Source organism: Toxotes jaculatrix, chromosome 1 (assembly GCF_017976425.1).
Source record: "Toxotes jaculatrix isolate fToxJac2 chromosome 1, fToxJac2.pri, whole genome shotgun sequence".
Taxonomy (NCBI): domain Eukaryota; kingdom Metazoa; phylum Chordata; class Actinopteri; family Toxotidae; genus Toxotes; species Toxotes jaculatrix.
In genome coordinates this window covers 25,836,100-25,857,566 of record NC_054394.1, presented here as the reverse complement: position 1 = coordinate 25,857,566, position 21,467 = coordinate 25,836,100, and the positions used below count along the sequence as shown (strand labels likewise).

Genomic DNA, 21,467 nt, shown 5'->3' with positions numbered 1-21,467 from the left:
TCCTTCATGTGGCACTTAGACTGTTTTATATTTTTCATGAACTGAACCCACGTGCATGAAAAATGGATGCTTTTGCTCACTGTCTAGTCAGATGAATATTAAACCATAATCCATGTTGTAAGTCTTTGATGTCTGATGTGCTCAAGTACAAAAGGGAGTTGTGTCTTGATGCCACTGTGAGCTGTTCCTCCATTACTTTTCAGCTTATTTCATCAGTAACACTTTTCAAAATGCATCTTGAAAGAACAGTGATGACACTAAATAATTTACCAGATACGAACAAGAAACCACAGTAAACAATGCAGAAACCATGTAGAAACATTTTTTTTTTTTTTTTTTTACAAATTGATACAAATACACAAGATACAGATACAAAAACATTAGCTGCTGAGTGCTGACCATGCGGTCCAGCATTAAATTGCACCTCATGTGGCATAAGAAACACTAATAAATACACACATGCAACAGTAACAAATATCTATTGGATGGAATGCACAAAAACACCAAAGAGCTGCTTGTGGAAACTGTGAATTTTTGACAGAGAAACATATTTTCTTGTGTCTTTTCAAAGGAGTGAGAGAAAAGGGGCAAAGGGAGAGAAAAGAAAAAGAGGTTCAGCTAAAAAAGGTTTCCTCAAATTTTTGACTTCTCAACTGTGACAAGCTCCTGAGACCGTTGTGGAGGAAGCGCATCAGTTCAAGTGAAAAATGTCATCCAAGTCTGCACTCAGAAGGGTAGTAATGGTTATTGTACATGTGGTCTGGGAGTGCGGGAGGATGTGGCTCAATAGGAGCGCTCTGTGTTGAGAGCTCTCACACAGCCTTGCGGTGGTACTCTGGGGGTGCGACCTCATAGTCACTGGCACTGAAGAGGGTGGATGAATTCTTTACCAGGTACCTGCGGGAAATGTAAAACCGTTTGTCATTGTGGACCGACACAGAAACGGTTACTGATGAAAGAAGCAACAAATTTGTTCCTCGACAGTTGTCACACCCAGCTTGTTATCCAATTACCAACGAACATCTAAAATATAACAAATTACTTTTATACTAAGATAAGATAGTGAAGGCTGTCTGCCTCCAGAGGGGCCTTGCACAACAGGCTTTAAAAGAATGGAAAATTATAACTCAGCCTGCTATCCTGTCAGATTAGAGTCCCAACAGAAGTCTCGTCCAGTTGGATTTTAAAAAGGATTTGTCTAGATAAACATATGATGTGACAAGAGAACGCTCTTCACAGGAAACTCAGAATATGTTTGCAGGGCTCAAACAAAGTAATCCTCTGGGGAGTCGACAGTTAGAAAACAGATAAAGCCAGTTTAAAAAAAAAAAAACTTAATGAAATGTTTTTATAATATGGAGCAAGCGTGGGGCTAGATAAAGAAGGGGTGAAGTTATTATATCTTGAGGCTCAAGGCTAAACCACAAATATCTGCTTAAATAAGAAAAAAGAATAATTTGTTTAATCAGGAAAATGTCAGAACACGGTTTATGGCATCTCATTCTGTTTTTTTTCCTTACCTTTTTTTTCAGTGTATTTCATCAGTAGTGTGTTCACAGATGTTTTAATCAGATATCCTTCACCAGCATTTTCCAAACCTACATAAATATGTGTGTGACGTGACTAGTCACAGCTTTTTCTAGTCTGATAATCAGACCGAATTAACACACATCTCTACAAATGTTTATCCCTTCTTTTCTACTGCTACTGTGGTTCATTAACAGTATGAATGATAATGGCCAGTGAAACCAAGCTGGCATACACAGCAGTGTAATTACTGAAGAAAAGAAAACCTCTCTGTGTTCAGCATTTATCAATTTTTTAGTCTGGTACAGCTACTGCTGAAAAGACTGCAGTTTCATTTTTAAAAAGAAGTGTATCTTGACAGTCCAGGTAATTTTTACTCTTTGAGAGCTTTTGTCTCCCAATTACTGTTTGCTATTTGTCAGGTTACCTTGTAAGGTAACGTGAGTAATTTCTGAAACTTCAATATGAAATATGTATTGTTCTTAAATGTAATGTGTCACAATTAAGTCACTTGAGAATCTCACATTAGTCAGTGAAAGTAAATCTGCATCGCAGGACTGGGACAGAAACAGGTTGTGTGTTTGTTCTGATTAAAAGTTTACATAATTATCAGAAACAATCAAACATCACACATGAATCATCCGTGAAACCCTTCTGAATGTGCACTCTACTCAAGGACCCAAATTCCAGATCTACCTGACATAAAATGTTGTTGAGTCTACAGCTGGTCTCAGCAAAAATATTTTCCAGAGCAGAAAATCAATTTCATGGCTTATGTTTTGAGGATCTGCAGCAAGCCTGGCTGCACTAATATGGATGTGGATGTAGAATGACATTTGAGAATCGGTCAAACATGACATGGAATCTGTGGTGGTGTGGTGGGAGTTAAATCTCACTTGAGGAAGTCTTGGAGGTAACTGAGCAGCAAAGCCAGACTCTTCTCGTCCAGTGGAGTGTAGGCCAGCATGGCTCCAATACGCACTGTTGGGGGAACAATGTATGTGAGGAACAATGCAGAGCGAGACCTCAGGCTCAACAAAATTCAGAACAATTTTTTTTTAACAGTGTGAATGTAAAAATGCTCCTTGAAAAGGAAAATAATACAGCGGAGTAAATAACATGTTATACTCCTATGCAATTTAAGTTTTGTACACAACATAGCTATTTCAAACTGTAAAGCTGTTTCAGGTGCTTTTAGCTTTAAAACAACCAAACAGGTATTCACAGTTCCAACAGTGCTCAGGGTAGGAAATATGGATAATATAGTCTGTTTGTGTGTGTGTGTTTTACTATGTGTCCAAGGTTCCTACCAAATAGGCGCAGCAAGTGTGGAGCTCCGTAGACCTGAGACATTGGCATGTCTGGGTGTTCAGCCAGGATCTCAGCATACTGCGGCCTCTCAAACTTGTAAAGCAGCTGTGTGCCCAGCATGACGTTGAAGTACTCCCGAATCCCTGCCACCACTTCGTTTACCGCATACTCCCTGAGTGAACGGAGAGAAGTCGCATTTTTCTCTGGAGAGGGCTTCCATGGAGACTACAGAGACCACAGCTTTAAAGAACCATCAATCATATGGATTTGAAAACTTGCTTGAGATACAAAATCAGTCAAAGCTAATATCATGCTTGGGTTTATTTACGTTAAAGTCATGCTTTCGTTGTGGTGTGATGCATTTTTAACACTTGAAAATCAGCCACTCTGGCGTGTTCACCTGCTAGGAATGAATTTTGGAAATGTGACATTAGAGACCGAGCTGCTGAAAAGCAGCGAAGTCACACACCATGATGATGAAAAATCAGACACAGATGGAAAACAATAAGTAATCACTGATGCTGTGAAAGAAAATATGAATTTAATTGCTTTTTTACCCCCTGACAACTTTCTGTGAAACTCAGTCCTGCTAACCTCTCAGAAAGAAAATTGTTTGTTTGATTTGTAAGCAAGCACATGAAGCACGCGTCTTGCAAACTGCTTTTGACAGCGTTACAGGTCCAACAGCACAACTTAGATGAAACTAGGTGTGCTTTTCATTGTATGCCTCTGCATTTGAAGCATGTACCAAATCTTAGCAAGCTGATTTTCATTATCTCCTGAAATGAATGATCGTCAAGAAGACCGGAAAAAAAAACATATACAAAAACACAGACAATGACTAAGCAGCATATATTATTTAGTGTGAATGGGCTAAAATATGGAAATACAGTAGTTATGGTAATTTTGATACTTCAGAATTTTGTAGGATGTCTCCTTATAGCTGAGGCAATGGAATACAAGTGCCATCAAGCCAGGTAAATTGCACTAAATTCTGTCTGAACTGCCTGTAATTCATGCCACAGAAGAACATTAAGGACACTGATGGAGAAGAATGCATAAACATGCTGTGACAGTTGGCATGATGAGCTGGGCACATGCAGCGACGCTAAGTGGATTATCACAGGATACCAACGTTTTTCTCTTCTTACGTCATCTGAAGGAAGTTAGGGTGTTTATTCTTACTTATTGTCCGAGTTTCCTTTTGATTTCTTATAGTTTGCATAGTCCTCCAAGACAGTCTCTACGTTCTTCTTAGCAGGCAGGTGAAATAACTGTAAGCAACAGAAAATTTCCTCTCTTTATCCAAAACTTTCATTTAGCCACAAACATTTACAAAAAGTCACTTTGAGGGTCTTTTTCAAGTATACCAATGTGTACTATACCACGGGCAGACAATTTTCAGAAGCATAACAGATCTGATTTGAAAAAAAAAAACAAAAACAAGTTAAGGAATAAATTTGTATTTTGAGAAGATTCAAGCATTTCCTGACAAAAGAGTTGAGGATGGATATTGGTTCTGACAGTGATTTACTCCCTGGTTCATCTCATAGATATTAAGTACAAAAATGGTTGCTAATTAGGTGTTTTAAAAAGCAGGACATCCATGTGAATTTTTAAGATATACACAACTTCTTTACGGCCATTAGGCCATCTTAGCTAACGTAAATATACAGCAAACATATGAACTTGTTATGGTTTCTGTGTGTGTGTGTGTGTGTGTGTGTGTGTGTGTGTGTGGTTATTTTCACCTGTTTCTGACGTGTGATGAGGTCCCAGTCGTCCACCAGCCAGGGCTTCAGCTCCTCTGGGATCTTAACCTTCACCTCCACACGGTTGGTGAACATCTCCTCCTGGACACGGACAGATGCACACACACACACTTTTATAGTTTCTTGTTCTGTTTTTTTTTTTTAAATACTTATATAGTTTTTGTTGATTATTTCAGTAGGTGTTTGGGAGCAGCAAGGCCTGTCCTTCACCTCTACACAAAGACACAAACAAGAGAGTATAATGTGTAACTGCAAAGCTTTACTCCCACAACTACCGTACCTGCATGATACAAAGTCTGCAAGAATGAACTTAACAGGATGAAAGTGAAGGGAATAAAGAAAAGTACACACTTCACTGTACAAGGTTAAAATGCTCTGTTGCAGTTCTTCTTGATATTGTCAAATGCCGGTATACAAATAAATTTTTATCAAGTTGACATTTTCTCACATGTTCTCTCTATTATATTTACATTTCTTTTAATACAACTGAATTATATCAAGACCTTAGACTGTGAACTACTACGGGCACAATGAATATTAGTGAATGCAAACTACATTTCAAAATGAATCATTCTGTTTTATTTTCAGAAATATCTCAGTTTTCTGTTGCTGGAAAGTGATATCGGGTCATACAGAAGAGAATAATGCCCTTCTCTGTCTGCAACCCATCTCAACCCTCACATGATCAGGGTTTCAATTACACAAGTACTCTTATCTTTTTCTGACAACCTAATTTGTGCGCAGGTCATAATTTCTTCTGCTGCCGGCTGATTGGCTGTCAACATATTCTGCTGTTTCTTGCTTTCTGAGGCAAACAAAGTTTGCAATTAAGGGCTTTTTTGCTTTGATATCTCAGTATTTTCCCACAAATTATCAGTTGTGACAATTTATAACTGTACAGAAGTCTGTTTTTCTTTTTCCCACATTTAGACATAAACAAATGCCATGCCAGGCAGGTATGTTTTCAGGTGGGTCCACAGGGTTACCAGAAACTGATGATACATACACTCTCCACAGTTGGATCGACCCGAGCCCTCTTCTTCCGTGGCCCCTGGGGCATTTCTCCGCTGCTGGTACCTTCACCCGGCCCTGGGGCTAAACAAGACAAGACTCATTACAGCTTACAAATCATGTAGGTTAATGGATTTAATGAAAAGTCTGTGAGACCAGTTTGGCAGGTTGTCAAAATAAAAGACTTGTACCGAAGAGATCCATTACAAGTTCCACAAATGAGACATTGCTTTTAGGCTTAATGGATGAGCGGGTAAACAACAACTCACTATACAAACCACATTTTTAGCCGCCAAAATTATTTGGAAGAAGTAAGAGGATATGTAAATAAAGCTGCACTTTCAGCCAATTCAATATACTGCTGGGAAGTGTTAATGTTTTTTCCTCAAAATCACGTTGGATAAAAAGCAAAATATTAAGAGTGGTTAACTTGAAAATAGAGTTAATGTAGTACACTTCCACTAAAATCCATCCATTTATCCATTAGCTATACTGCTTATCCTTTGAGGGTTGCAAGCAGCTGGAGCCAATCCCAGCTAACATTGGGTGAGAGGCAGGGTACACCCAGGATAAGCCACCAGCCAGTCACAGGGCTGACACACAGGAGCCAGTCATGCTCATATTCACGTATACAGGCAATTTAGAGTTGCCAATTAACCTAACTCTGTCTTTGGACTGCAGGAGGAGACTGGAGTCCCCAGAGGGATCCCACATAGGTATGGGGAGAGCATTTTGCAGGTCTCTCTGACGTGGATCATAACATTATCAAACTCAGTGTGTCTCACGATAAAACGTAGCTTAAAGCCTCTATCAACATGTCGTGTAGAAACATTTTACTTACTTTTCTGTTTTGCCTTTTTCACTTTCCTACAAGCAAAAAAAAAGACATAGTGAGCAGTAATACGATATAACACATGTATCCTGTTTGTTCCCCTGCACAGTGACTACATTTAGTACACACATCTGTACATTACGCCATTCAATGCTGTATATACCATCAGGCCAACATTACCTCAAGTTAAATGGTGTGTTTACAATATGCTGAATTATCAGAAGGTGGAAAAACAAGGTGGACACTTACAGATCAACATTTTTCTGCTGCACAGCAGCAATCTTCTTGCTTGGTGCTAAACCCCTCATCTTTCCCTCAACATAATGGTCCCTGGGGAAGAGAAAATGAAGTGAGGATCATTAAATAAATAATTTTCTGATATTTTTCAACGTGCTATAGAGTCAAGAGTACAGTGTTTTAACTCACAGCAAAGGTAACTCCTGGTCAAAATTTTCTTTTTGTTATTTTTTAGATTACTTGGGAGAAAAATGACTAACCATCAACAATTTGTTTATTTATTTTTACTCTCTCTACCCTCTGTGCACAAAAAGAGACACTTACTGATTGGCCTTTTGAAGCTCTTTTTGTTTCGCAAGGTTGCTGTCCACATATTTGAGAACTCTGCTTTCAGGAACCCATTCATCCCAGCTGCAAAAGAAAAAAATATGTCAAACCCTGAAATACAATCTCAGAGAGAATTAAAAAGTCCGCTACTGACTGATTTTTTTTAGTACACACACAGAAAACGGCCATAGTTGGGGATCTGTGGTGGGAACTCAGAGAGAAAAATAAACAGAAAATCAAACTGTATCTAAAAACTAAGCTTCTCACTTTTTGTTCCATCCGCTGTAATGAATGAAGTACTTAATCTGCTTATCCTTTATGCTGATCTTTACACACTGTAAGACAAGAAAACACACAGGCCTGCGTCAGTCGTTGGCTGACATTTGTTTTGCAGTTAATAATTTACTCATAACACACGATTATGCGCTGAAACACACCTTTGCCTCATAGAGCAATGGCCCATGAAAGCACAGGACTCTTTCACCTGCGAGGAGGGAAAAACAAAAGTGAGAATTTGATGCAGAAAAACACACCACCATACAATGCGTAGCATAATTAGCATGCTATCTAACACTTAGCCTAACGCTAACGTCTGATCCACACATTTAGCTTCATTTTAAGGCGATACGCTTTGATATGCGCTAATTTTGGGTGTATTTTAAATGTATTCCCCACGTATATGTGCAGTTATAATGGCTACGTCTCCCTCCCTGGAGGCTACTATTGTTGAGCTACAGCAGCAGGAACAACAACAACAAACCCGCCCCCTTCCAGGGATTCAGCCGGAGCTGTTTTTCTGTACCGACCTTCTTGAAATTTAGGTTTAGGGTCCTGTTTTGGCGCCATTCACAGACTCAACTGATCGGATGTCTGAGTGATCAAATTCGTGCATTGCCAGAGTCCATTTCTTCCGGGCAAAAACACCTCCGACATCGGAGCCAAAGCGAAGGAGAAGCCGAAACTGGCCTGCCTGCTGCTGGGTCACCTGACCGCGGCGCCTCGGAGCTGCGCTGCGTTCAGGAGCTCCTCCTGAAACTCGTAAAAGCAATCACTCCTTTTGTTCCCAGTGCAGTTTGAATTTTAAACACTATTTTAATCTTTATTTGCTGTTCTCATCTGGTATTACTCAATGTGTGATTTACATTTAACTGACAAAAATATTGTTTATATATATATATATATATATATATATATATATATATATATATATATATATATATATGTATATGTATATGTATATGTATATGTATAGATAGATAGATAGATAGATAGATAGATAGATAGAGAGAGAGAGAGAGAGAGAGGGAGGGAGGGATGGAGGGAGAGAGAGAATAAAAAAGAAACAGGACAAACAAAAAGCAACATTACAAGATTACATGGATGGAGGATGAAGCATAAATCAGATAAAAACTATTACACATTCAGTCACATAAAACAGTTTCCAAAAATCACAGTAGCCTTTTAGATTTAGTAAAGTTAGCAATCCTTACGTTGTTGAGCAACAGGCTGAAAAAAAGAGTCTACACCATGGTTTCTCAGCCTTTTCTGGACTGCGATCATGTTTTTTAGGTCACAAATTTCTCATGAACTCTCAACTTAGCGAGTTGTCACATTGTCATGTGAATTGGATCACAGCATACATTTGTGTTGTGTTTTTTAATAGCACTGTCAGACCTCCAAATGAATCAGATGATTATTAATCAGTATATCTGTTTGTCAGATGTTGTCTCGCTCCAGTGCTTGAGAATCTCTGTGCTGCAGAAAAACAGGCCAACTTTAGATCCAGTCACTAATGTCATTTGCCCCCCCCCCCCCAATGTTTTAACATTGCAAAACAAATTAAGTAATGACAAACCTGAATGATTTGGGACACCATGATATGTAGTAAGAATGAAGACCAGTGTACCAACAAGGAGATACAGTATTGGTTCAGTCTCATGTGATGGACTGTTATATATAAGTATTGTGCAAGACACTGGAAAAGCCACTGAGTCCCTACCAACTGTCCACGAGGTCCCCAGAGGAACATGCAGAGCACGGCATCATAATGAATTACCCTTCAAAGACCAATAAACATCTTTTCAACATTTCAAATAATGTTTAGTCTATTTGCTGGTGAGGTAAAGTCAAGTTAAAATGGAAAATGTGCACTTTATGGAATTATGCTGGAGTGGTTATGAGAAACAGCAAAGAATCATTAAACAATATCAAGAAAAATACCTTCAAGGCATTTATTGAACCGGTGGCTCTTTCAGATAACGCGTACGAGGAACCCCTGGCCGCTTTGCTGATATTTTGCTCCTCAGTACCTGTTTCACTGCATCACATCTCCATTGATCACTTTTTTCTACCTTTTTTTTTTACATTAAATAAACTAGATAAACTAATCTACAGATTCAGAGCAGAGCAGTACACAACCAAGAGATACACAGACAGAGTGCCGCCTGGAGCAAGGTCAAGAGAAAAAAAATGAGGCAGTCTGAGAAAACTACAGTGATAGTGATGTAAGCTGAACGCCTGTGGTTTCACACTTCATACAGCCGGTTATAGTGCAGTTAAATTGTTTTCATGGTTCGCACTTCTGTCAGCATTCAGAGACTCTAAGACCGAAATAGAAAAATTGTATAATGTAAATGTCAGTGAGTCTTGTCAGTGTTGTTTTTGTCTGTGTTCTTTGTTTGATTGCTTCCTTCTGATGTCAACAGGATGCAATCAGTTCTTGTCCTTGGTCACGTTGGGCATAAACCCAGTGAAGTCAAAACATTGCCTTTTTAAGCTTTGTTTGGGGTTTTGGGAGATATAATCCAGTGTGCAGATACTGTGTAATTTTTCTTCTCTGTCTGTTTGTCAGAAAACCTACTGTCTGCAAAACTACAAAGAGTGTGTCCTTACCTGCTTCATTTAGTACATCAATTCATGTACTGTGGTTAAGTACAGTTTTATAAACTTGTACAAAGATTAGAGAATGTCCCTAAAAAAAACCCTTAAAAATCTGTGCAGAGGAACTTTGTTTTTTCTTCATTCTGACCCCATTTGAAATCTCACAATGCTCCGAGACTGAGGCCCTTTGAAGGGGCCTGTCTCTATAGGTTTGGAGCCAATGGACTTAACTAACTGTATTGAAAGTGTATAAAGCATATAAACTATATATAAAGTCTAAGGCTAGCTCCATCTCATCAGTAAAATGCTGCTTCCACATTCATGCATCAGTATTAAGAATTGCATAATATCACGCAAAATAATATATCTTTTTTTCTGTAGAGTGTGTACTTTAACGTTTGATACTTCAAGCATTTTGCTGATAATACTTCTGCTCACACAGGATTTTCACTGCAGGAGTTAATTGTATTTTTAGATTGTCATAAAATATACAGTATAGTCATGGATTTCAAGGGGCTTTGAAAATATTTGTTTAATATTTGCCAAGTAGCCGTTGGTATACCATTAAATAGCAGTGCATTCTTATCTCATAAATATCAAGCAAATGAAGAAGACAAAGTTTTTCCTTCTTACGGTTTATCATAGTAATAAAAGTGCATAATGGTAAGAAGATATAATGACAAAAACATTCACAACATGCAATGTAAAAGCAGTTCCATTTCAAAACTGGTGCTAAATGACTGCGGTTGATTAGATGCTTCATTTTACAGCAATGACCCCAGTCCTTATTTTCTTGGAGTTCTTTTTTTTTTCACTTTGATTTTCTCGGGAACCTGGTGAGCGGAGACACATTCAGCTTGGTAAGAGGAGGCCTGATTGGTGCTTTTAAAAGCCGTATTTCCTCCGAAATGTCAACATTATGACAAGTCCTTTTAGAGCCAGGAGCTGACCTTTACAAGACCTACAGTATCTCCTTATGATTAAAGCACTAGCAAAGATCAGAGGCTTTAAGGTTACACTTACCAAAATGTCAGAAGATTTCTTTTTTATCAAAACTTCAAAAAAATTGAACCGTAAGACTCCATACGAAGTTTCTGGACAATATTTTACAGACGCCTATAGATGTCCTCTGTGAGACAGACAACATTACTCTGGTGCATCTTGCCTTTTAATCCCAACTTTATTGACTCGAGGTGTTGAGACTTACCTAAGATACACACTGTCAGGCCCTGCTACTGCTGGGTGGGACACTAATTTACAATTTAAAAAAAGGTTCTGCAATAATATCATATTGTTATATACAGTATACATATATATGTGACATTAAACATTTGCATTTGTTTATTATTATTGATGCAGTAAGGTGCAAGCAGCATTTTACTGTTGCAGCTGTTCAAGGAGGAGCTAGTTTGAAATACTTTATATACAATGGAGGGAGGAGAAGAAAAAACAAAGACCAGTGAAGGTAAAAGGATTACTGTTTTTTTGGGACAGTAAAATCACTGCTGAAGAATGTTGTGCTGACTTAAAATTCAGTTTCATGCACACTGCTGCCCGTGTGTGTACATCATGATATACGTGTGTATGTTATCTGCACATGAGATCTGCACCTGTGGCATATTTTTTCTTTATACACATATAAACCACTTTTCGGTCACTATATTCATTGGGATCCGTCATTGATATATTGCATTCCCTAGTCCCTTACCCTAACCCAAATTCTAACCTGACCCTAAAACCAAATCTTACCCCTCGAACAGGCCTTTGAAGGTGAGTCAGAAAGTGAGGACCAAAAAGTCCTCACTCCATATGGTCTATAACTCACCTCTAACTGGTCCCCACAGAGACAGAAGAACAATTACACACACACACACACACACACACCACACAACTGTATGAGTCATCCTCTTCATGCTAAATATGACCAGAACAATAATAACATTTAGTCACAGGAGAGTTTTTTTGACTGTCTTAAATAATGAGTGAAGCTCTAAAAAAAAAAAAAAAAAAACCCAGGACACGAAGAGTAAATAGTGTTCAGTTTGCAAGTGGCGTCCTTGGGAAAAGAAGCCTGAAGTCTGTTTTTAATTAACTCATTTAAATTTTTTAATGGATCTAATCCACTTATTTCCATCATGGCAGAAATCAAACTATAAAATCTTAAAAACAAGACTCGACAAATAAATAAATACATACATAAAAACAAAAACCCATGTCAATACATCCGAAAACAAACAAAAAAAAACAAAAACAAAAACAAAAAAAAACAGCTGGATGGTTTCTTCAAATACTTGTGTAAATAAAACGGGAATCTATGATCTTGTATTTTGTTCAGTTCAACATTTCACATTCAGGACCACTTAATTCAATCCACAAATGCAGCCAGCCTCCGTCCTGCCAGACAAAAACACAGCCGAGTGTCTGATATGAATGTGTCCGCATAACACCCAGCTGTGCGTGCACGTGCGCCGCAGCTCGCTAACCCACTCAGTGAGGCTTTCGTGCACGTGGCCGATGAGTGTTGGGCATGAAAATCCATTATAAAGTCTATTTTATCCGCCCGCTTTGCATGGTTGAACCTATTTAGCTTCTGCCAGCGGATCATTCTTCTGAGGAGTGAGACCTGCAGGACACAAACACCTCGGCTCTGTTTTACATGTGGTGTGTTCACGGTTATTCACATCAGACAATCAGACATTCGTTATTTCAAATCTTATAACCTGTTACATTGACTGGTGCATAGTCACGGATTACTTATGAGGAAAACTGACCCATGTAAAAACTTAAGCACATTTTTATTTCACACATAGTGGATACATTTTTTTTTCCGTATTTACAATGATATTTCACAAATTTTGTTCTATTGATTTTGGCACGCCATAGTCAATAACTTCTTTCTGTCTTTTCTCCCTTTGCCTCAGACTGTGATGAGGTGATGTTTGTAGCCACGATTGCGTTATAGAGCACATTTATGGGACACTGGACACATTATTCGCGAAGACATTCACATATGCACGTAGAAAGCGCGCAGCCACTTTTCACCTGTTCAATCATAACACGAGCACATAAGGCGTAGGTAATAGTCATGCGCAATTACGCACGCAGCCACTTAGACTGTGGGCTAGAGATACATCACTCCTAATGGTTAGTTAACAAGCAGTGTCAGAGTGGTCGTACGTGTAATATTTTTACACAAAATTAGCAACTCCTATACATACAGCCCTAAACCAGCTACAATGGTTCTTTATACAGATCAGCCACTTTACGCAAGCCTTTAAAGACAAGAAGCGCCGATGAAAGTGTAATTTTTCATGAGCAGAATCGAGTAAACAGTCTCGATATGAAGTTACTTGTTATGATTGTGTTTTCTGACGGGTCTCGTCTCTCACTTCATGCCTTTTCTGCCGTGCGCACCCGGTGCGTCATGGTTACTGCTTGTCAACACATTTCGCGCTCTGTCAAATCATTCACAACGCCCCAAATCACTATCCTCTGCGTATCAGGCCTCTCAGTTTGTTCCTGAACTCCTTCCTCATGAGGCAGTAAATTATCGGATTCAGGCAGCTGTTGGTGTGCGCCAGACAGACGGTCAGTGGGAACACATATGTGTGGACTATGTAATACGCTCTGTCCCAGTTTGCAGCGTTCAGCTTGACCAGCACACTCCACAAGGTGATGGCATGGTTTGGCATCCAGCACAGGAAGAAGGACAACACGACGATGGTGATGGACTTTGTGACTTGGGATCTCCGTTTGGGGTTGCTTGTTTTCATACTCCGATTCCGGATGAAACGCAGCAGCATGATGTAGCTGATGGACACGATGGACATTGGCAATACAAAACCCACAAGTATTTTCTGTATGTGATAAACCGCTAACCAGTACTGTCCACCTGGGAACCTCAGTAAACACAATTTTTCCCCGGTCACGTTGCTGACAGTTGAGAAAATCGACGTCGGCGCGGTCGCCAGAGTCGCCAGTGTCCAAATGACCGCGGAGATCCATTTGGAGGAACATGACTTCCGCACGGTTCTGTTCTTCAGAGCCGAGGCGACTGACCAGTAGCGGGTCACGCTCATGGCAGTGAGAAAAAAGACGCTGGCGTACATGTTCATCACGGTGATCGAGAGGATGATTTTGCACATGGCGTCTCCAAACGGCCAGCTGAAGTCCAGCGCGGTGTCCACTGCCCAGAAGGGCAGAGTGAGCACAAACTGCAGGTCCGTCACGGCCAAGTTCAGTACGAAGAAGTTCACTCTGGACTTCTTCCTCTCTTTATTGACCCTGATGAAGAAGAGGACCAGCAGGTTGCCTATCAAACCCGCAGCGCAGACCACCGAGTAGACCAAGCAGATAAGGAATCTCAGAACCGGGCTCCCGTCAGCCGTCACGTCGATGTCCTCCAATTTGCTGAAACGGTCCATATCCGTCAGTGACCTGTTCAAATAGACGCTTTCATCTTCCTCATTCATAATGTCAGCAGCCCGCAGGCACCTCAAGATAATCTACATTAAAGTTAGAGAAAAACACTTATGTCCCAACAGAGCTGGATCTTGTGAGCGCCACATTAGTGTTAAGTACATGATGCCATCCCAACTCCTCCGTTTGTATCCACCCCACCCTCCTGTCCTGTCATCTCCCCTCCTCTATTCTCCAGGACGCATTATCACCCAGCATCACAGTTCTGACAGTATGAAAGGAATGCTTCAACCCCCGCCCTTCATTCACTCATTTCGGGGGTGGGGTTGAGGTGTTTACTGCTGAAAATTAGCGCTGATGCGTCCATCAGTCGTGTGCGTAACTGAAGCTCCTTGGAGCGTGAGGATTCCCCATCACTTTTAATCAAAATAAAAGCATCTAATTAATAACTTAAGATGTTCATGTTAAGCGCAGCTCGTGTCGCAGCCAGGAAGGCACCGGCTGGAGTTGACAAAGCGTGCGTAATTGGTTTTGTACCGTGATAGCAAGGGAATAGTTGATCAAAGCGACTCTCTGCTGCCACCCGGTGTCCGGTTCCAAGTGTAACAGGCTGGTGAAACGTCAGATCTGCCAACAGAGATAAAGCCACGACAACACACAGAGAAATAACAGAATGCATTTTATTACATCTAAACTTTTCTACATAAACAGGTAACATTCAATAAGTAAACAATTTCTTCCAATGCAGGTAATAAATATTTTTTTTTCCCACTTGGTATATTTGTACAAACTGACAAGGGTCTACTGTACACTGTCTTCTCCTTTCCCTCCTTGAAAAGCCTTTTTTAAAATGATTTTTCTCGGATTGGAGCTGTGAAACAGAACCTGTGAATGTTTTAAGGCAGTGAGTGCAGATGTCGACTCGAGTCTGACTTTGAAATTATTTCAGTTGTGTGAGACTCTTTATTGGCCACAGTCCTTTTTTTTTTAATAATAGTACAGCTTTCATTTTCTAAAAAATATATAAATTAATTTATTCTCTCGCTCTGAATTGACACACAAAAAGCATACAAACGGACATCAAACACCCACGTTTGGATCTGAACTTTCAGTTGTCATGTTTCCATACAGACATAATATACACATTGTTGACGGTTCCCTTTAATCTAAGGTGAGAAACTGGTGACAACCACAGAGTTGAGCTGCTTGTCGAGATTGCCTGTGGAGCTCTTGAAAAAACCATTAAGAGTAACTACTGTTAAATGTGGCCTTATTCCATTCACTTTGTACTGTGCAGACATTGGTTTTGTCCCCAGTGTCCTCGCACAGAGTTCAAACCAGCAAACACATAAGCTGCTGCAAAAATTGCTGTATTTATCCTGCGCACATGTTCACACCTGTGTATGACTGCAGACGGAGAGGGACTGAGATGGCAACAGCCCTGTGCTTGTCCATCCTTACACGCAATCTGACATATTCGAACAAAAAAAGGCCCCATTTGTTATAAAACGAAAGAAAGAAAACTCAGCTCCGTGATGACTGCTTCTCCCTTAAAATAACAACTGCGAACCACAGGAGGGAGCTGTGGACACTTAATGAAACAAGTTGCAGGGGGAAGAGGATCTCAGGTTTTCTGTTTTTTTTTTGGTATTCCCATATAGACCCCAGTATGGAGAGCACTTCAGCAGAAACACATTCATAACGGTCTGCTCTCTGACTTCATGTGCGTAACTGTTATCTGCTGCATGACGAGTGTGAGGAAAGAATAAGTTTGAATAAATTAAATCGTTATCAAATGCGTTCATTAACTGTGACCACCTCATCAAGTATCCAAAGACTGGTGATTAATATTCAAACTAACTAGTCATGGTAACACTTCACGATCAAGGCACAAACACATGCCTTTATGTGATTAGTTAACACTTAATAGAAAACCATGTAATGAATGGTAACTCAAAGTTACCTCATACTTATTTCATATTCCTCCAAATTAATATAACATAGCTGTTTTGTGAAAACCATTCAGATACAAGTTTTCTGATACATTTCCATAGGTTTTCTGCAATGTATCATCATGGTGAAGTGAGAAAGAACAAGACTATGGGTTTACAGCCATGCTAACAGGGGAACACTAAGATAACCCAACTTTTCTCAAGAGGTTATTTGTGTTGACTTTTGGCTCCAGCAACGCATTACATGTTTGCATCTGACGACCAGTTTGATAAAAACCAGCCTCATGTTTCTTTAAGAACTAGAACAGCCTTGTGACTAAGTAACTGGATTAGAGTTCATTTGGTTGCATTTAAATTAACGTATGAAGTAAGTGTGAGTTCATCATTAATTGATGATCCATTAGGTGTTAACTAATCACATTCACTCACAGTGACTCAATCATTCCTTAATGGCGAGCAACAGGAATTCATAACGCATCCTGAATTAATTCATACATTATATCATCATGAGCTGTGCACGTGTTAATTAAACATGTGTTTTCTGGCCTTATTATGAAGTGTTACCCAAGTCAGCTCCCAAGACCAAACATGATGCATGACTAAAACGATACCTTTTTTTGAGAAATTGCGCAGCCGGCAGAGAATAATAAAATGCATATTAAATAAAATCATATCATATCACAACAGCTGACTCACACTCTCACCCATGGAACTCAAACAATTTGTAAAAATATAATATATAGAAATAAGAATACAAAATAAATAAAATACTGCACAACACAGGAAATACACAAGACTTGTTCCGGCAAATGATTGAGACAGTTTGAGAGCCGGGGTTGATTCCCATGAGACGAGCAGGGAATAAAGTTAAAAGAGGGAGGGAGTTGGGGGTCATTTTAGGTTGCCTACAGTCTCTCAGTGAGTTGCTGAAGGACAGGACAGGGGATGTCAGGTGACGGGGGTGTCTGTCAGAGGTGATTATCTCATTGTGGTGGGGATAATTAGGCTTTGAAGTGAGCTGCCTGTCTCAGACGCCTGGAAATGGAAGATTGAGGAGAGACTGATAAGAGGGGACTCTGGGAAAGTTTCAAGGACACACAGGCTGGAGCAGGGATGGGCTGATGGGACTAGGAGGTGTGCCAGGTCTACTGTATGTCACTACTAATGTGACCAGAATACAGTGGATCTCCGCAACTTGGTTCTGTTAATAACTGTAATGGAAGCAAAGAACAAAAACTGAGTCCACTCTTAAAATTGCACAATACATTCATGAGCAAACCCTGCGTTTTCAGCTGAATGGCAACAACATCGAGGTATTCTGAAACCTCCACCTGGCTTTGACACTTCCACATCGTACACGGACTATCTCGTAGGGTTGTTAAGTTCCAGACAGGTCATGTATTTTTAAACCAGCTGGCTCTGTGCCCAGTCTAAGTTGGCAAGCTAAGATCACCCGCTTCTACTGTGGCACAAAATAGCCTGCTTACACTATTCTACGCTTTTCCACAAGAGCTTTTCCCAAAGAAACCTCCCTAGACAGTTATAGATATTAGTCACAGGTCAAATTTTCACAAACTGCTTAGAGAGAGATGGGGCGGAGGTTGTGGGTGACCACTTAAGACATTCTTTTGAGTCTGAAAACTCTATCCCAAACACGCTGTGGAGCATGCACACAAACAGGCACTAGTTGAAACTTGGCCACTCGCCCCAATGGAGCTGTGGCACATGTCACGGACGCCTGTCTCTTTAATAGGCCGGACACTGCTTTAACAGTTTGACCTCCATCGTAACTTTTTAACAGTCAAGCAAAAAAAAAAGAAGAAGATGAGACTGACAAGACAAAAGACAAAAGGACACAGTCAGTCAAAGTGTCGGAATACCCACCAGCTTGACACTTGACTGAAAACACTGTGGCAACAGACAGATGCAACTGCACTCTGATTATTGTGATTATTTTCATAGGTACCATACATTTTTTTTGGCATTGTGCAAAAAAAAAAAAGAAAAACAAATTCTTCCAGCTCAAAACTCTAAACTGGCAGGTATAAATAGTCTAAAAGTCTCCATTTCAAATGCTGTATGTCGCCAGAGTCTTTGTAAGGAACAGGAAGTGAAGAAGTGAAAATTAAAAACCAGAAATGGCTAATCTCTCACCTACACACTCCCCACAGCATTAACCTGAAGGTCAAAGGGAATGCATATATATATATGCATGTGTTTAAATATCATACATAACTTAAAAGCATAATAAAATTATTAGTACATGAATAAACTGTAAATTCAGCGTCTGAAAAGTTCTTGTCATTGGATAGAGAAATAATACACCGTGAATTTAAAAATGAGCTCGAGCAAGAGAGAAAAAGAAAGGGACAGAGAATTGAAGTTCATATTGGAGAAATAAAAATTGAAAATTTAAACAGGATAGAGCTAAAAGAGGAGTAAAAGAAAACCACATGGCATCAGGCATATGTATAAGCTCTTGTGAAAAAAAAACAAAAAACTCAGCCCTCCACTTTGAAACAGCGATAGAAGCAGCTCACTAGACTGAAAATGTCCCAATTTAACATACAAAAGTAAAAGAGGAAAATATATTTTGTTCTCTGTACACGGTGCCACTCTTCGTTTCTGTAAAAAAGAGCCATCCTCCTTTGTGTTTTTGCTCAGGTAGCGTCTTTGCTGTTTGTGCCAGGTTGGTACCACGATAGCAGTAAGGTGGGTTCACGAGCTGGACAGGTTTCTGGTCTGAAGTCAGTAAACCAACACAGTGTCCACAGCTGACCCCTTTAAGTGATGACTCAGTACTGTTTTCAGGTCAGTCTAGTGAAGGGAAATCTCTGGCCCTTTACCCTATCATAATATTAGTGCTCTTCTTGAGGCAGTCTTGTCATTACGACCCCACAAACGTTCTGAGTTTAATGACTTGGGACCAGTCTAGTTTCTGGATCAAAACTTTACCCTGCAGTCAAACTGTTTGTGACTGGGTTCGCTACTGGATCAGAGCTGGACCCAAAGTGTAGTCTCGACTCTTTTTTAGTCAGTCCAACGATATAACATCAGGTATCCCGCCGTAAATAGCTGCCACTGCAGCTTCAGTGCTGCTCCGGCCGGCCACCACTCCAGGGTGTGTGTGTGAGGAGTGTGAGCCCGAGTGTGAAGACGAGTGTGTGGAGTGAGTGTCACGGAGGCTGCTGGACGAGACCAGGCTGCTGCTGCTGCCCGAGCTGCTCGCCCCGTTGGTCGGTGCGGTCAGCGAAGCGGCTGTCGAGGCTACCGACTGGTCGAGGAAGAGCTGGGAGGCGGAGGAGGAGGTGGTGCTGTAGGGCAAGAAGCGGTTGAGAAGCAGCTCGTGGTCGTCCGAGGCTGAAGCAGCGGCTGCTGCTGCCATCACCATGTTGTAATGCTGAAATATGGAAGAAACATGTGAAAGGAAAACATCCTGACACTAAAAGTAGCTCTTGACCGGAAGAGTTTTGAGACACTCCTGAAATCAATGGGCTGCCAGAATTTCAATCTACAGACCCCCTTTACACGGTGAGAGTTTGGGCTGTCTGAGAAGTCAGCTGACAGCTGTGAGAGGAACGTGGTAAAATCTCGCAATGGGAGTGCTGCTACGACCCACGTCTGCAAACCAACCAATCACAATGAAATGAATACACCAGCCAATTTTGTAAGTGCTGTTTTTGAGTAAAGATTGGGGGGAAAAAACCCCACACATATTTCCTTAGCTATGACTGGGTCAACACTCTTCTTCTCCCCATGCTCCCTTGTGGTTTTTCAATGCATAGAGGGCCCACGCATGCTTATTGTTTTTGCACTTTCAAAACGAAAGGGCAGAGGAGATGACGTGCCTCTACAGTAATATGCTTTTCTTCCGGTTACGTTGCAGTGCTGCGATTCACAAGGCTGTCATTGCACAATCTGACATTCCTCAAACTGATATACAATCTGACAGACTGCAAACCAGGATTTTATTAGATCCATCTCACACAGTGTGACATATAGTAAACATTGTTGTTGTACAGTCTAAAGGCGTCTTAAGAGTAACACACAAAGCATTTTAACTGTAAAAGTAGCTCCTAAGTCTGGGAGAAGTTAGAGGGACTCCGGAGGTCTCACTATCAGTCAGCTGCTGCCGGTACAGGGCCTAATTACACCAGAGTTTTGTAAAAATAGAACATTAATGAATTTTTAAAATCATATTATAATAGTGGCCAAGTTAATAACAATCTGCTCACCACTCCAATAAATTTAGAAACACCAGACAAGATGGGTTTTCACAACTCTTCATTAGTTAAACACAAGAAAAATCTCTGAAGTGAAATGCCAGACTGTATCCAATGAATGACGGCATCAAAGAATAACAGCAGAGGACATTTCATTTTGAAATAAGCTATTTCAAGGACAGGCGAACGTGTCCTAGAGCTTGCCCAAATTACCAAAAAAATAAATACTTAATACCAGTAATCTCCAGCGGTATCCAGCTGTGTAGGTAGTTTTGTTTTTATTTGTCTGGGTTTTGAGATATCAGCCCCTGATTCCTGCCTCCACCTTTTAGTGGTGCTCTGCTTGCAGTATTAAAAAAATGACATTTAAAAAATTCAACACCAGCTTCGTTCCAGAGGCAACGTCACTGTTGAACCACAGAAAATGCTGCCCACAGTCTTTGTCGTGTTTTTTTTTTTCCTTTTTTATGAGAAAATTGTTCACAGCGAAGTCTGTGGACTCTAACCAGAGTAACAGGGGCACTTATTCTAGAAATGCAGTTGCTGTTGAATTGTTTTTAATATAATTTTTCAATAATGTGTGAACCACATGTGAACTTTGATTCACCCTGACTGTATTCTTTGATTCACCCTGACTGTATTGAGGTGGCAACAGAAATCTCAAAACCAAAACTAACAGAACAGCTAAATTTTCTTTTTTGTGTGTAGGTGGGGGAACCAACTCTTCACAATGTTAATTTCAAATAAGAGCAGAATGACAGATGAGGATATCAGAAATCAAGAGATGTCTGTATTTATGGCTGGCTGCCTCAGTGAAATCAACCCACCAGTAACTGTGAGGTGACAACCATCATCTGTCAAATGTCTCACTCTCATGTCTCCTTAAATAGCCCGTAAAGACTACAGCCTGTACCAAGTGGACACTGAAACAGGTACACTGTGTACCAGCAGGTTGCATAACATTTTATGGGCAGCT

At 40.2% G+C, this 21,467-nt stretch overlaps 3 protein-coding genes across 7 annotated transcripts in view; all 3 read right to left on the bottom strand.

Annotated features, from left to right (window-relative positions):
• Positions 1 to 309: 309 nt before the first annotated feature.
• LOC121185716 (mortality factor 4-like protein 1) lies at positions 310 to 8,005 on the bottom strand. Its single transcript, XM_041044087.1, has 12 exons — positions 7,824 to 8,005; positions 7,455 to 7,501; positions 7,285 to 7,352; positions 7,015 to 7,101; positions 6,703 to 6,783; positions 6,463 to 6,488; positions 5,617 to 5,705; positions 4,590 to 4,691; positions 4,024 to 4,112; positions 2,838 to 3,010; positions 2,424 to 2,508; positions 310 to 897 (listed from the first exon to the last, which is right to left on the bottom strand). Exons 1-12 carry the CDS (start codon positions 7,861 to 7,863, stop codon positions 813 to 815), a joined length of 972 nt encoding a protein of 323 aa, XP_040900021.1. The 5' UTR covers positions 7,864 to 8,005; the 3' UTR covers positions 310 to 812.
• A 4,567-nt stretch (positions 8,006 to 12,572) lies between these two features.
• Positions 12,573 to 14,381, bottom strand: LOC121181832 (relaxin-3 receptor 1-like). The gene has a single exon (XM_041038006.1). It carries the CDS (start codon positions 14,367 to 14,369, stop codon positions 13,383 to 13,385), a length of 987 nt encoding a protein of 328 aa, XP_040893940.1. The 5' UTR covers positions 14,370 to 14,381; the 3' UTR covers positions 12,573 to 13,382.
• Positions 14,382 to 14,982: 601 nt separating this feature from the next.
• Positions 14,983 to 21,467, bottom strand: part of LOC121178663 (E3 SUMO-protein ligase PIAS1-like) — a 51,384-nt gene continuing 44,899 nt past the window's right edge. For 4 of the 5 annotated variants that reach the window (XM_041032956.1, XM_041032931.1, XM_041032947.1 and 1 more), the window contains one exon: positions 14,983 to 19,668. In XM_041032956.1, coding sequence (XP_040888890.1) covers positions 19,303 to 19,668 — 366 coding nt within the window. In that variant the 3' untranslated portion in view covers positions 14,983 to 19,302. Of the gene's footprint in view, positions 20,413 to 21,467 lie in introns of all 5 variants that reach the window. The other variant, XM_041032965.1, reaches the window with a different exon arrangement.